Source organism: Arachis hypogaea, chromosome 18, assembly GCF_003086295.3.
Source record: "Arachis hypogaea cultivar Tifrunner chromosome 18, arahy.Tifrunner.gnm2.J5K5, whole genome shotgun sequence".
Lineage (NCBI taxonomy): Eukaryota > Viridiplantae > Streptophyta > Magnoliopsida > Fabales > Fabaceae > Arachis > Arachis hypogaea.
The window spans coordinates 2,051,437-2,065,775 of NC_092053.1; the positions used below are offsets into that span (position 1 = coordinate 2,051,437).

A 14,339-nucleotide genomic window follows, 5' to 3' on the forward strand; every position below is an offset into this window, starting at 1 on the left:
CTCAATTGGCATGTGCGATAAATGATATAGGATTCAGGATTGAACCGAATTGTGTAAGTGCAGTATAAGCTTTCCTCTTTCCACCTTAAAGTTTTATTTAGGATAGATATAAATCATAGAGAGTCTTTGCTATATTTAAATGGAACTAGAAATATAGAATTAAAAAGGAAAAGAAAGAGAGAGAGAGAGGGTATAAGACTATATAAGCAGCCGATAAGATGCCCAGAAAAAATCAGAAGACAATTTTTTTTACGCCAAATATCGCTCAAAATGTAACAAAACTCATCTCTGTATGAAAACATCATTTTAAAAGGGTTCTTGTCAAATGTTCTCTAGCTGTAGCCCATGCTTGAGTAAGTGTCTGCAATATCAGAAGTTCAATGTCAGAAGAAGACCGCAGTTATTTTTATCAGTCAAATGTCGAGACTAATTTATACACAACAAATTGACCAAATATACCTTACATAATATGTGATTAAGATTCTCAATAATAATTTGACTATTTGAGGAACAAATCCAACAACCTCGCGTCTATATGGCAAATCATATGTTTCTAATGTGCAAATTAAAACAATAAGCAACATTACTGCCACAAATTAACTGAGAATTTTGCATTACCTGCTCAGACAAGGGGGACTCTGCATCCAAGTTATGGGAGGTCACTTTTTCAGCAATTAATGGTCCATTTGTTTCAAGTATCATTCTTCAAAGCAGAAATTGTTTAAAGAAACAAATTAAAATTTTACGCAAATACCAAATTGTGTAATAATAATAATATAATAATAATAATAATAATAAAAAATCACATACCCTCCATCAACAATCTCGTCAAGACATAAGAGAACGAGATCCAAATTTTCAAGTGCCTCTCTTTTGTCAACATTATTTCTGTAAACAGCACAAAATATTACGTTTGATGAGTAAAAGCAAATGTATAGTTATAACTAGCAAAAAAAAAAGGACCTGAATACCTCAAGAGAAGCGTGATTGCATCAAAGAAACCCTGAAGAACTGATGATAAAATGATCTCATTCTCATCATCACTGCCGGTGATAAAGAAATGCAGGTCTTGTACAAATTTGTAAATAATGATATTGTTCTCAAGCAATGTTATCTCAGCTGCAGATTACACGAAACAATGTATTGGAGTATTGGTCATCAAAGAAGCATTACAAACATGAGAACCTCTATGATATCAACCAACCTTTCTACCTAGTAAACAGAACACTTAATTATGCTTCCACTAAAATTTAGAGCATGCTAGGTTGCTAGCCATTGCAGACTCACTTCCCCCAATGGAAAATTTTGATATTTTTTAATTGCTAACATCATAAAAAGGGTGATTAAATTTGAATACAAAGGAGTTCTAGTTTAAATGGCTAATACAAGCAGATACACAAAAACATAAGGAACCCTAGGAACATTGTGTTGTTGTTACCTTCTGTTCGAGCATTGGTCTTAACGGTCTTACTGAACACAAACTTCTCAAAAGCAAGCTTTGCACTGTTTGTTGGCCAGTCATCTGAAAAATATTTGACTGCAACACGCTTTCCCTCGGAATCCAAAAGAAGAATATTCTTTATCGCCGGACACGAGACCTAAAGATCAAACCATATATGCAGATGATATCAATCACCAACAATTTCACAACATTATCCAGATTCACATTATTCAAGGCCATATATAGTCCATCAAACTTTATGATATAATAATTAATCTTGTCTAATAAGACCTGCAGCATTGAATCAAATCTATTCCTTCTATGATCAAATTAACAAATCGTTTGGCAAAGATCAATAAGAAAAAGACGACCTAATTGGATCTGAATTCTGAAATGAAAATCAGTTACGACACTAAGAATCTGCGATTGGGAATATATTAGCAACATATTCATCAGCTTTATAGAAATTCGAAAACAATCGATGATACAATAACAAGATACAACAGTAATTTTCAGCTGAAAACGATAGAGAGGAAGAGAGAATTACATGATGCGCCATTGAAGAGAAACGGAATGAATGAGAGAGTGCGGGGAATTTTGAGATCTAAAAAGTGTGACATTGGGATTTCATTTACGCGGGGAACAAGGGTAATTTCGTAAATATATCGCGAACCATTGGCCTAATAATAATATTTCACCTTCCAAGTAGCCGATAATTTATGTTCAAACTGACCAATCCTCTTCGAGTTTTCAAATAACATTTTATTTTAACAAATTCACTCAATTATCTTTGCATAAATCTTCTGCATTAACATTTAATTTTAACAAATTAAGTCAAATGAAGTTGGTCACGCATTGTGCATGTATTTTACATATGTGGTTGGTACAGAGAAAAAAAGCAAATGAAATGGAGTATTAAATTATACATTGAATTGGATATGATGATATGAACAAAATGAATTAATTAATTAATCATGGGCTGTAGAAGAAGGGACCACACTTGCATCTCCAGCTCTCAGGCTCATAATTGGCGTAGTGAATGGCTAAATGAGTGCGCTTGCCGGTGCTGGGAACTTGAATGGCTTCACATGGTGTGCAACCATAGCACTTGTGCTCACAGCTTGGTGGACTTGACCCTATTTTCTTCACTGCTTTCCAATTTTCCAACGACTTCATCTTCTTTAACCATCACCAGCCAAGACAAAAACAATTTGGGAAATGCTATGTAAACAATGATTATTTTAAACAACATGAACAACCACCAATCAAATAAAAATACACTACACCCTAATGAGAAGTGCTAGGTAAACAATGACTATTTTGAACAATATGAACAACCACCAATCAAATAAAAATACACTACACCCTAATTTAATGCTACTAATTAAATTTACTCTTTTAATCCTATTAATTCACATCGTTTACACATTGTTCATTGGGTAGGTAGACAAAAAAAAGCCAGAACTTGCCTTATTTAGCATTAATTAATTGTCGCAACAATGAATGAATGCTAAATAAGTCAAATTATGGTTGTTTTTGGCTGATTTTCTTTGGTTACCAAACATTTCCGTTGTTCAAAAATATTATTGGTTACCTATACTTTTCCCACCCTAATTTAATGCTATTAATTAAATTTATGGTTAATTTACTCTTTTAACTCTATTAATTCACATTGTTCACACATTGTTTAAAAATATTGTTGGTTATCTATACTTTTCCAAACAATTTGGGTCAGAATAGAATAGAGAATGGAACCACTAAGTAAAAGAGAAAAATGTGCACAATACACGTACCTTTTCTGACTCTATAGTAGTATAGGGTGGTGAAGACTTTGGTGCTGCTGACTCATTTGTACCTGATGATTAAGCATGGATAAAACACAAGATCATGATGAATGACATGCTGTGAAAAATGCTATAACAGAGATGCCAATTTATCTTCAAAGATATTGACAGATCACAATTTACTTAAGAACTATGAGGATGGTAAAAGGACACAATATGACACGGGACATATAGAAATACGAATTTCAAACTTTTGTTAAAACTGTGTTTGGAGAAGTATTTCTTTATATAGATTGAAAGGTTGCTGTGTCTAAAATGTATCCGATATGCAGACACAGTAACCGAATGAAGTATATGTTTTTCATAGTTTAACAATAGTGTCCTTCCTTTCATATTAGCATGGAAATAGCTAAAGACATATAGAGAAGTTCTAAGAAAAGTAGGAGCTTAACACTAAAATAAGTCCTTCTTTCAAGGTGCATGTTATGTTTACTTAAGCTAATGGAAACTTTCACTTCTCCAACAATTGATCATATAAGAAGACTATATTTAATTTATGAACCAAAATTTAAAGCAAATTCAATTTTGAGGGGATAGAATAATTGATTTTGGGAGCTATAGCATGCAAGCAAAAAATATGCTAAAAATGGTATATAGGGTAAAGAAACCTGGATGGGACATGGCATGATCTGGAGAAAAAGGCCTCTTAGCTACAGAAACCCAACTCACTGATTGGAGAACAATCAGAAAGCACAAGAATCTTCCCTTCATTCCAGCTTCTTTTTGGGTCAAAATCACAAATTATGAATGTGATGATGATATCTAAATCCTCCCCTTCAGTAGAATAGGCAAGGCATGATGATTGCTACAACATATATATAGAAGCAAGAGAAGAACTGCTATCAAAGCATGTAATGCTTGCAATTCCCAAAATAATCTTCACAAATCACAACCTTTGCAGTGTGTATATATATATATATATATATATATATATATAGAGAGAGAGAGAGAGAGAGAGAGATTTTGCTTCACAATGCAAGCAAGTGATGCACTGCTAGTTAAGGAGGCTAGCTTTCTGGGTCAGTGATTTTCACTGTCTTTCTTTTTCTGCCTCTAATGGTAGCTTCGATTGCTTACCTTTCTATACAAGCCAAAGCTCTCTCTGAAGAAAGAAAAAAAGGTCTAAAAAGAGAGTAGTACTACATATGGTGGTCCACAAGTCCAGATAACAGCACCCTTTTTAGGCCTTGAACACCCTGCAAAGACACCCTAATCATAATTATATATCTGATATATCATATGATATTGCAGTTTAAAAATAATAACAATAATAGCTTTGACACCTAGAATGCAGAGCTTTTGTCTTCTACTGATGCTTTCTTTGATGGCCCCATCCCTCACACTAAGAAAGAAAGAAAGAAAGAAAGATATATACAGTATCATCAATGCCACAGTGCTACTTAATTATATGAAGTGGAAAGAAGGTACCACAGCCTTTGAGACATTCAAATCTTGCACCAGAAAAATATATGTTTATACATTACACATAATAATAGTATTTAATGAAGTTAGTTAAGGTTTTCTTTTACTGTGTTCACTTTAATTGTGGTGTAGTAGTACTAGAGTCAACTTTTCTACTGGGTGGTTGTTGAGAGAACAGATGATCTGAGCCATTGAATGAAGAAACAGATTATGTAGTAGTACATTTATTTATGATGGTTGAAGGGGGGGCATTATTATTAGTATTTATTGATGGAAAAAAAGCAGCTATGATAGTAGCATGGGGCACTTGGAGGGTTCAGTTGCATTTATTCACTGCTCTCATCTGCTACTAAGACTAAAGCTCTTTTTAGGAATTAGAAAAAAGTATCTACTCTACTAATTAATAGGGTGTGGCCAATTCAGCATTTGTGTAAGAACTTATTAATTAAAGCATTTCATTAATTAATTAATATCATATTATATTGCAGCTAGCATTTGAATTTTGATTTTCATAAGACTTGATCACATTATTCTTTGGTGATCACATTTGGGTTCACATCAAAATGCCAACAATTTTGCCAGGGATCTTGCAATGCACGTAACATCATCAGTTAATTTCAAACATTCCATCCAAATTGTATTATGGCCACAAAGACAATGTAATGGTCATTTTGGTTCATGATCATCACAATCATAATTATTTCCAGCTTGGAGAGGGTCATTTTTGTGGCCACCTACAATTTTCAAAGGCCACATGTATGTCTTAGTGATACACATACTTTATAATACATTGTCACGCGTTATGGGATACATCTGCTTCATGAAAAAAAAAAATAATTAAATTAGTTAGAAGTAATACTAAATAAAAATTATCAGCGAGTCAAAAATAGAAAATTAGTTTAAATATAAGATAAATAAATTAAAAATATTAATCATCTAACATTTCTCGTATTATATATACCAAAAAAAAGCATTTGCGGCTTTAATAAAATCACAAGATGGTTAAAGGCACAGAGAGAGTGTTTCATCACATTATTTGTGACTAGTAATTTAGTATTGTTTAGTGAGTAAGAACCATTGATTTTAAAGTCATCCCATGAGATTGTCTGTGCTATTGTTGTAATAAGACAAAATAACAATTGGAGTGAACAAGAAAGAAAAAAATAAAAGTAGTACAAAAGCTTAGTGGACAAGACAAATACATATACATACAAATATATATAGGTTTAGTGTTAGTATGTGTTTGGAAGATGGAAATAATAAGGGGAAATTTGACATGTGTTTCATGATTGCTAGATTCCTTGTTGGGATTAATTGCGTGCCTCAACTACGTACGGCTTCAAGCTTCTGTTTCACACATTTCATCGTACTCTTTTGGAGCTTCATTTCTTGTGTGCTACCACCAAAGGGTTGTAAAGGTAATAAATCATATCCAAACTCCTCCTTTTACCTTCTCGGAAATGTTTGGTAACCAAAGAAAATCAACCAAAAACAGTCATAACTTGCCTTATTTAGCATTTATTAATTGTTGCGGCAATTAATAAATGTTAAATAAGGCAAGTTCTCACTATTTTTTTTGTCTCCCTAGCATTACCTCTTACCTTCTCTTTCATTTATATTATCGGAAATGTTTGGTAACCAAAGAAAATCAGCTAAAAACAGTCATAACTTACCTTATTTAGCATTTATTAATTGTTGCGATACTTATATTATATTAAAAAAAAGAAAAAGTATAGGTAACTAACAATATTTTTGAACAATGTGAATTAATAGGGTTAAAAGAGTAAATTAATCTTAAATTTAATTAGTAGCATTAAATTAGGATGTAGTGTATTTTGATGTGATTGGTAGTTATTCATGTTGTTCAAAATGATTATTATTTACCTCGCATCGTGAAAAAATTGATAAAGTCATAAAATAATATATTAATTATTTTTAATTTTGTAATTTTTATAAAATCCATAAAAAAATGTGGAGAATTATCTTTTGAAAATAATAATATTGCTCTCGTTTTTTATAATGTCACTCTACATATGATATTTTTAATTATATTTTTCAAGAATTAAAAAAAAAGTGACATCATTAAAAGAGAAGTAGCATATCCATTTTTATTTTTTATTAATTAACAATAACTAATTTTTTATTATAAATTATTTTTTTAACTATTATGAAGAAAATTTAGAATTTAAGATTAAAAAATTTAAAAAAAAGTTAATATTGGCTGAAAAAAATTAACTTCCTAGTTGAATTCATATAGAAAATAACAAAAATATTATATGCATATTAAAAATTAACTACAAAATTAGTTTTATATATATATATATATATATATATATATAAAAACATGTATTTTATATGAATTAGATAACTGATTTAATCACTTTTTTTTTCTATATGTGTAGCATGTGAGGTTGAAAAATAAAATAAAAAGAAATAAAGGAATAAATATTTCTTAAAAAAAATTAATGGACATGCAAACCGAATAATCTATAAGTAAAAAAAATATTTGGACTTTGGACCGCATTATTAAGTGATTACATCTAATATACAATAATTTAGGAGTTAGCAAATTATTTATTTAAAATATTTCTGGATTTAATCTCAGAAATAACTTAGGAGTTAATAAATAATTTATATTTAAGTTAACAAATTAGTTATTAAAATCAAATTCTAGTTAATTAGGTTTTTATTAGTAATAAAATTTGGATAATGAAACCATTTAAGAAATTTTTTGTCTTGGTCCAAGCGTTTCTTCTAAACTTGAGGCCTGCAAATTGTAGACTTGTAGTGATGCCAGCAATGCATTTTCCCGCATTTTTTTTGTCTTAACGTATTATTTTTCTTGTACTAACCTTTCGTAAAATATAAATCCAAAAGAAAATCTCGAATATGAATGCAAATATCCCATACTTACTTAACTTCACAGTGTGTTTTATATAAATTAACATTGTATCTAGTATATTTTATATTGATTCAGTGGGAAATTTAATTGATTCTTTTTTATTATAATCAGATTACATCATAACCTATAAATAATCACTGATTGTTAATCACCAATAATCACTGATTGTTAATCAAACTTGTGCAGTATATACTTCTATTTGAGAAGTGCCATTGCATGCAATGATGACTATGGTTTTTCTAAGGGTATCAATACATATTTTTGTACTCTCTTTTCTAAAATTGGTCTCATTGTTTCTTCCTTGTGACTAAACAAAATTGCATAATGCACATGAATTTGACTTAATTGAGAGTCGTTATACACAACTTAGTTAAACTTATCAAATTATTTAACGACTCTCAGCTATCAATTTTACGTGAAGTTAACTGCACCTTATTATTATTATCATTGTTCTTTGTTGACTCTTAATGGTTCTGCAAGGTTAGTTTGCTGCAAAGATTCACGTAAATAATGTACCTGAGAGGAAGTTGGCGTGCTAATAATCATTGGGGTTCATCGGTTTCTAAGAGTAGAATCCACAGCAAGAGGGATAGAAAGTTGAATGCTCTAGTATCAAAGCAAGATCTTCATCAATCTTCAAGCTCGTTACCAAGGAGAAGGAAGTTACAATATCTAAAGCTACCACCTACATTGTTCTCCTTCCAATTTCTTGAATCCGTCATGAAATTGCAAGTGAAAGACGTGTGCAAGAAGCAACAACACCACCCCATTGATTTGTTACCGAAACCAGAAGCATGGTTATTGTCTTTTGAAGTTCTTCACGTGGCTGCAGTGAAGCTCCAGAAAGTTTACAGGAGTTACAGGACAAGAAGAAATCTCGCAGACTGCGCAATCGTCTGCGAGGAGCTTTGGTTTGTTCATCAATCTCCCATGTCTATGGCTATGCTTGTTTTAATTCTTTCTTGTTTTTCGAATTCAGCGAATTTTCGAGGTTCTGTTTTCAGGTGGAAGGCTTCTGAATTTGCCGATAAAACAGAATCAGCTATATCAAAATGGAGAAGAGCTAGAGCCATGGCTGATGAGATGGGAAAAGAGTTTTCCAAAGATTATAAGGCGCAGAATTTGGCTCTAAGTCACTGGCTTGAAGCCGTAAGATTAGTGTTTAATTTCTATATATATATATATATACATGGTTACTTGCAATGCAAGCAAAGTCATTGTTTACCTAGTACTCCCCTTTTCAGATTGATCCACGTCATCGTTACGGGCACAACTTGCACTTTTATTACAACATCTGGTTTTGGAGCAAGAGCTCCCAGCCCTTTTTTTACTGGTAATTAATTAAATCTTGATTCTTATATATGATAATTAAATTTGGATCTCATAATAATAATGATTTCAAAATTGAAGGCTGGATGTTGGAGATGGCAAGGAAGTTAACCTTGAAATATGCTTAAGAAAGAACTTGCAAAGGCAACGAATTACTTACCTTGGACCTGTAAGTTGTCATGATAAATCATTGGGAATATTAATATTATATTCCTTATGGAATTATAATTAAGGGTTTGATGATGATGATTTAATTTGTAGGAGGAGAGGGAAGCATATGAGGTGATGATTGTGGAAGGAGGAAAACTGGTTTATAAGCAAAGCCAGAAACCTGTTCATACCACTGATGGGTCTAAGTGGATTTTTGTTCTTAGTCCATCAAGAGTTTTGTATGTTGGTCAGAAAAAGAAAGGAGAATTCCAACATTCTAGTTTTCTAGCTGGAGCTGTTACCACTTCTTCTGGAAGATTAGTTGCCCATAATGGAGTCATTGATGTATGAATTGAATGAATTATTTATGGTTCATGTCTTATACATACTTATTACATAAATTAATTAATTGATATCCGATCACATGTTATATATTCAGGCTATTTGGCCCTACAGTGGTCATTACCGTCCAACAGCAAAGAATTTCTTGGAATTCTTACATTTCTTGGAAGCTCACCATGTTGATTTGACTAATGTCAAGGTGTGATTCTAAAATATTAATTAATTCGCAACTGTTCACGTAAAGTTATCTTATGCATGTAAAAAGGATAGACGAGAATCGTTAAATGATTTGATATATTTATTACATGCAGAAATATCCAGTAGACGACGACGTGCCAAGTGAAATGGGATCAAGTGAGTCGCCAACAAATGAAAACTCGGCAATAATACAAGCAAGCAAGTGGAGCACTGGAGTTGGTCCAAGAATTGGTTGCATGACAGAGTACCCTAAAGAGCTGCAAGTGATGGCACTTGAGCACCTTGGAAGATTTGTTGGCATGGCACCCATTGCATCTCCAAGACCTACTCTCAAACTCCACCTCTCCCCTAAACTTGTCTACATGGGAATAGAATGATAAATTTTTGTATCTCCCTACTCCCATAGTTAGAATTTAGATGGACCTTATTATTTTTCATTCTACCTTTAGGGTTGGACAATTTGATCATTAATACATTCAACTTTAGTATCATTATTATCATTAAATTAAGTTTACTTTATTTAATAAAAAAAATTTGAACATATGAATATCTTGTTGGGCTTTATTTCCACTGGGCTTTTTTGGTTGGGCCAGGCCCATAAAAAGTTAGAGGGGGAGAAAGTTTTGATTTTTGAAATTATAGGTACATATGGTTACCGTTGAGATTTGATTTTGCATTTTCAATTCTTCTTCCACACATTTCAAATTTCAAAACTTGCTTGGCTCTCTCTCTAACTATTACAAAGCTCCAAAACTCTTTCCCTCTGTTTTCTGTGTGTGTGCGCATCAAAAACGGAATCTTTCCTCCAATGGGTGCTCCGGCAAGATGGTTCAAATCATTTCTATCTCTGAAAAAGATCTCAACTACTGATCAAGTGAGGAAACCTAATTTTGCTCTGTTTGGTTGTTCTGTCCTGTATTTCATTTCTTTTCTTTTACTCAGGAGAAGGTTAGCTCTGATAACAAGAGTAAGAAGAAGTGGAAGATATGGAAGAACTCTTCAGAATTGAAGAAGGGTGCTACTGCTGTTGCTTCTGCTTCTCACAAATCTGATTCTTCTTCCTTCACTTCTGCCATGGCTGCACTTGTTCGAGCTCCACCCAAAGATTTCAAGCTCATCAAGCATGAATGGGCTGCCATACGCATTCAGGCAGTCTTTCGAGCTTTTTTGGTAACTATCAAATCTCAACCTTTCAACTACTATGAAATGTGCTCTAGATCTCATGTAAAAATTCTCAATTTTCAATTTTCAATGTTAGTTTAGGAATAAAAGAGCTTAATTTTAGCATGTTACCCTATGAAGTTTTATACTTTATTATCTAATAGATCCAAATTTAAGTGATGGTGCTTTTGTTTCCATGGGGTATATGATTTAGAATTTAGAATTTAGAATTTAGAATCAAGCTTTGTGTAAACATTTGAAAATTTGGGGGTTTTCAGAATGATCTTGTATACTATCCATGTGAGGCTTGGCTAGTGACTACATCTTTATGCTCTTGCCTTAATTTCAGGCTAGGAGAGCTTTGAGAGCCTTGAGGGCAGTGGTAAGGTTGCAAGCTATATTTCGAGGCCGGTTAGTTCGAAAGCAAGCGGTTGTTACTCTAAGGTGCATGCAGGCTCTTGTTAGAGTTCAGGCACGCGTAAGGGCAAGGAAAGTGAGGAACTCTCCAGAAGGGAAGGCAGTGCAGAAATTGTTGGATGAACATCGAAACCTTGCTGATCCAGTTAAGCAGGCTGAGGTATAATCAATGTATTCTATGCTCTTCACAATTTACTTCAAGATTATGTGACATTATGTAATGAGATGCTAACATATTTTGCCATGTTAATGTAACCAGCAAGGATGGTGTGACATTCCTGGGACTGCAGATGAAGTTAAAGCAAAGCTGAGAATGAGGCAGGAAGGAGCCATCAAAAGGGATAGAGCAATGGCATACTCTCTCTCCACACAGGTATATATATGGATCAAATCAAATTTTGTTACCTTAATTTTCTTAAATTGTGCAACATAAAACTATTGTATGACCAAATCTATGTGCTTTAATTAACATGGCTTTGGTTGTTATAGCATTCAAGAGGGTGTGCTAGTCCAAACTCAAGAGCCTCTAAGGCAGAGGCAATGACTCATTTCAAGCATCAGAACCTAGACAGTAAGAGCTTAGGAAGCAGCTTGTTAGAACACTGGATGGCATCAAAGCCATGGGAGAGTCCAATGTCCAAGAAAAGTGATGATCACATTGTTCAATCAAGAAGGAATGGTGTGACAACCAGGATCTCAGTGAAATCTCTTCCAACAAGTCATTCGACTCCATCGTCTTCGGCGATAAGCTCTGATTGCATGTATGATGATAATAGTCCTGCATCAACATGCACATCAGAGGAAAGAGATGTTGTTCATAAGCCTAGCTACATGAATTTGACAAAATCAACCAAAGCAAAATTGAAGGCTTGCAGGAGTTCTTCACAGAATTCAAAGGATTCTTGTGTGTCTCATAGCACAACACTTGTGAATGGAGATGCTAGTAACAGTGCTGTCTCTGATCCATCAGTTAACTTGTGGAATGGTCTTTGTTCAACACCTCTAAGGGCAAGTTATCAAAGAAGATATGGTAGGAGCCTAGGAGGTAGATAATATCTCCAATTTCAATGTATCCAACAGCTTGTTGGTGACAAAGTGATAGTTAATTTAATGGTTTTGCAGTGTAGATAGATATAACAAATGGTTTTGTGTGAGAATGGAAGCATCAAACTGGTACATTATCTGTATTGTGTTTCAATATATAATATTTATACATACATAGAGGGGGTCTCATATGGTTTGTACATTCAGCTTCAATTGTTTTCAAGTTATGGTTTCTCTGCTAGTTTCTGATCCTTCTTGATTCATGTCCAACTAATAATTAACTATCTACATTACTTTGTGCTGATTTCAATTCAGAATTTACATTCACATTAGTAACTAAAGATGGGGCCAGAAAGTAGCACAATACTTTGTATACAAACCTATGTTTTCTTATAACTTTTGGCCCAAACAGTTTTGAGGTTTCAAACCGAAAAAACAGAACATGTTATTGACTATTATTGCCATACCATGCTTTTGAAATGATTGATAGCAAGCTAGCTAGCCTTCAATCCAAACATTAATCAGCACTGGTAATTAGTGGTAACTACTATTCTAATTTCTAACAGGCATTTATTATCCATCTGCTTTTACTTTAGAGAATAATTAATCAAGGCAGTACTATCATTAACATCTTCAATTCAATGTATCATATTTCACAAGTACTTATTGGAAAATGGTAATTAGTACATACCCTTTATATTTTTTGTTATTTTCACAAAAGAAATGCAATGGTTATTATAATATGCAATGGCTTTGTGACACCTATGATTCACTATTTCATACAAAGTTGACAACTTTTCTTAAGAAATAATAGCAATCCATCATTGTTGATTGTATCTTTGGACCTAAAACAAAATTATGCTCCTTCTGCTGCCTCAATGCCTCAATTCTTCAACTCTCTCTTCCCAACTTTACTTGTCCATTTTCTAAGTTCAACCTAAAACTGCTTTGCATTATACTATATCAAGTATATATATATATATATATATCAACATAATACAAACAACAACAAAAAAATCTTATCCCATAATAAAGTAAGATCAGCCATGTGAATTAAACAATGTTATTATATCTTATCCTATAACATATTTACAGTAAAATTGTTTACACATAAATTTATTTTAACCACTTCGTATATAGTTTTATTTAGGTTAAATTATACAGTTGGTCCTACACTTTCAGTGAAATTGTAAATTGGTCCCTATATTTTAAAAGTTTGTAATTAGTTCCTAAAGAGAATTAAAATTTGTAATTTAGTCCCCGTCATTTAAAAAGTATTTGATTTAACAGAATATTTTCAGCATATTCTCTATTTTAATAGAATATTCTCAGTATATTCTGAAAATATTATGTTAAATCAATACTTTTTGACCGGCGGGGACTAAATTACAAATTTTAATTCTCTTTAGGGATTCAATTACAAACTTTTAAAGTGTATAAACCAATTTACAATTTTACTGAAAGTGTAGAGACCAACTATGTAATTTAACCTTTTATTTATTTCTATTTGATATACTATGTGTTCAGATGTTATATTAATCTTTTTCTCACACGTCTAAATCTAAACCATCTGAGACTAAATTTATCATCCTTTCAAGCAAGAATAAGTATTGTTCCAATCTTCACTTATTACTTATATATCCTATTTTCAGCACTCGAATATCAACAAAATATATGAAATAAAAAAAAGACATCAATCAACAATCATTCATAAAATGAACAAGCTTTATTAGACATCTCTTATCTCCACTTAAGCAACACAAGAAGAATAGTTTAATACAAGAAATCACGTGGTCCATTTCAAATAATTAATAATCAATAATAGAGTGTGTGTGTGTATATATATATATTTAGATATATAGATATATAATAATGATGCAACGAACGTATAGTATGGTCCATAGTAGCAGTGGTTCGCATGCTTTAGCCGACAGGACCACCTATGATTTGTGCATAGCTTAATTAACTGTTAAAGTATATACCAAACAAAAAAAAAATCGATATATACAAATATATGTATGTTAAGAAAAACATTTTCCGTTTCAAATAAAGCCACGAACATTTATTATTGCTGATGATAAGGCTTTAA

At 32.4% G+C, this 14,339-nt stretch overlaps 4 protein-coding genes across 6 annotated transcripts; 2 read left to right on the top strand and 2 right to left on the bottom strand.

Annotated features, from left to right (window-relative positions):
• Positions 1-39: 39 nt before the first annotated feature.
• Positions 40-2,165, bottom strand: LOC112772779 (coatomer subunit zeta-3). Its single transcript, XM_025817779.3, has 6 exons — positions 1,989-2,165; positions 1,439-1,598; positions 972-1,119; positions 811-888; positions 619-703; positions 40-361 (listed from the first exon to the last, which is right to left on the bottom strand). Exons 1-6 carry the CDS (start codon positions 1,998-2,000, stop codon positions 302-304), a joined length of 543 nt encoding a protein of 180 aa, XP_025673564.1. The 5' UTR covers positions 2,001-2,165; the 3' UTR covers positions 40-301.
• A 60-nt stretch (positions 2,166-2,225) lies between these two features.
• On the bottom strand, positions 2,226-5,237 carry LOC140181543 (EPIDERMAL PATTERNING FACTOR-like protein 6). Of its 2 annotated transcripts, none has more exons than XM_072225388.1 (4): positions 4,569-5,237; positions 3,894-4,481; positions 3,235-3,296; positions 2,226-2,617 (listed from the first exon to the last, which is right to left on the bottom strand). In XM_072225388.1, the coding sequence occupies exons 2-4, from the start codon at positions 3,994-3,996 to the stop codon at positions 2,414-2,416; spliced, it is 369 nt and encodes a 122-aa protein (XP_072081489.1). In that variant the 5' UTR covers positions 3,997-4,481; positions 4,569-5,237; the 3' UTR covers positions 2,226-2,413. The 2 variants fall into 2 exon arrangements, with proteins under 2 accessions (XP_072081489.1, XP_072081488.1); XM_072225387.1 differs by having other exon boundaries at positions 2,226-2,620; positions 4,569-5,230.
• Positions 5,238-5,667: 430 nt separating this feature from the next.
• Positions 5,668-10,171, top strand: LOC112772833 (IQ domain-containing protein IQM5). Of its 2 annotated transcripts, XM_025817840.2 has the most exons (8): positions 5,672-6,125; positions 8,095-8,520; positions 8,614-8,758; positions 8,854-8,942; positions 9,020-9,107; positions 9,200-9,433; positions 9,528-9,629; positions 9,742-10,171. In XM_025817840.2, exons 2-8 carry the CDS (start codon positions 8,120-8,122, stop codon positions 10,003-10,005), a joined length of 1,323 nt encoding a protein of 440 aa, XP_025673625.1. In that variant the 5' UTR covers positions 5,672-6,125; positions 8,095-8,119; the 3' UTR covers positions 10,006-10,171. The 2 variants fall into 2 exon arrangements, with proteins under 2 accessions (XP_072081487.1, XP_025673625.1); XM_072225386.1 differs by having other exon boundaries at positions 5,668-6,125; positions 8,095-8,758.
• A 138-nt stretch (positions 10,172-10,309) lies between these two features.
• Positions 10,310-12,450, top strand: LOC112772834 (protein IQ-DOMAIN 6). The gene is made up of 5 exons (XM_025817841.3): positions 10,310-10,502; positions 10,571-10,798; positions 11,139-11,366; positions 11,466-11,579; positions 11,696-12,450. The coding sequence occupies exons 1-5, from the start codon at positions 10,437-10,439 to the stop codon at positions 12,257-12,259; spliced, it is 1,200 nt and encodes a 399-aa protein (XP_025673626.1). The 5' UTR covers positions 10,310-10,436; the 3' UTR covers positions 12,260-12,450.
• The last annotated feature ends 1,889 nt before the right edge of the window (positions 12,451-14,339 follow it).

Excerpts from the sequence above, each read along its gene's own strand:
- LOC112772833 (XM_072225386.1), top strand. The coding sequence starts at position 8,120 with ATGTACCTGAGAGGAAGTTGGCGTGCTAATAATCATTGGGGTTCATCG. Across the intron at positions 8,943-9,019 it reads TCCCAGCCCTTTTTTTACTG|GCTGGATGTTGGAGATGGCA; the intron begins GTAATTAATTAA and ends TCAAAATTGAAG. Across the intron at positions 9,108-9,199 it reads GAATTACTTACCTTGGACCT|GAGGAGAGGGAAGCATATGA; the intron begins GTAAGTTGTCAT and ends TTTAATTTGTAG.
- LOC140181543 (XM_072225387.1), bottom strand. The coding sequence starts at position 3,996 with ATGAAGGGAAGATTCTTGTGCTTTCTGATTGTTCTCCAATCAGTGAGT. Across the intron at positions 3,297-3,893 it reads TCATGCCATGTCCCATCCAG|GTACAAATGAGTCAGCAGCA; the intron begins GTTTCTTTACCC and ends CTTAATCATCAG. Across the intron at positions 2,621-3,234 it reads CTACTATAGAGTCAGAAAAG|AAGATGAAGTCGTTGGAAAA; the intron begins GTACGTGTATTG and ends TGATGGTTAAAG.
- LOC112772834 (XM_025817841.3), top strand. The coding sequence starts at position 10,437 with ATGGGTGCTCCGGCAAGATGGTTCAAATCATTTCTATCTCTGAAAAAG. Across the intron at positions 11,367-11,465 it reads ATCCAGTTAAGCAGGCTGAG|CAAGGATGGTGTGACATTCC; the intron begins GTATAATCAATG and ends TAATGTAACCAG. Across the intron at positions 11,580-11,695 it reads CATACTCTCTCTCCACACAG|CATTCAAGAGGGTGTGCTAG; the intron begins GTATATATATGG and ends TGGTTGTTATAG.
- LOC112772779 (XM_025817779.3), bottom strand. Across the intron at positions 1,120-1,438 it reads GACCAATGCTCGAACAGAAG|CTGAGATAACATTGCTTGAG; the intron begins GTAACAACAACA and ends TGTAATCTGCAG. Across the intron at positions 704-810 it reads GACGAGATTGTTGATGGAGG|AATGATACTTGAAACAAATG; the intron begins GTATGTGATTTT and ends TCTGCTTTGAAG.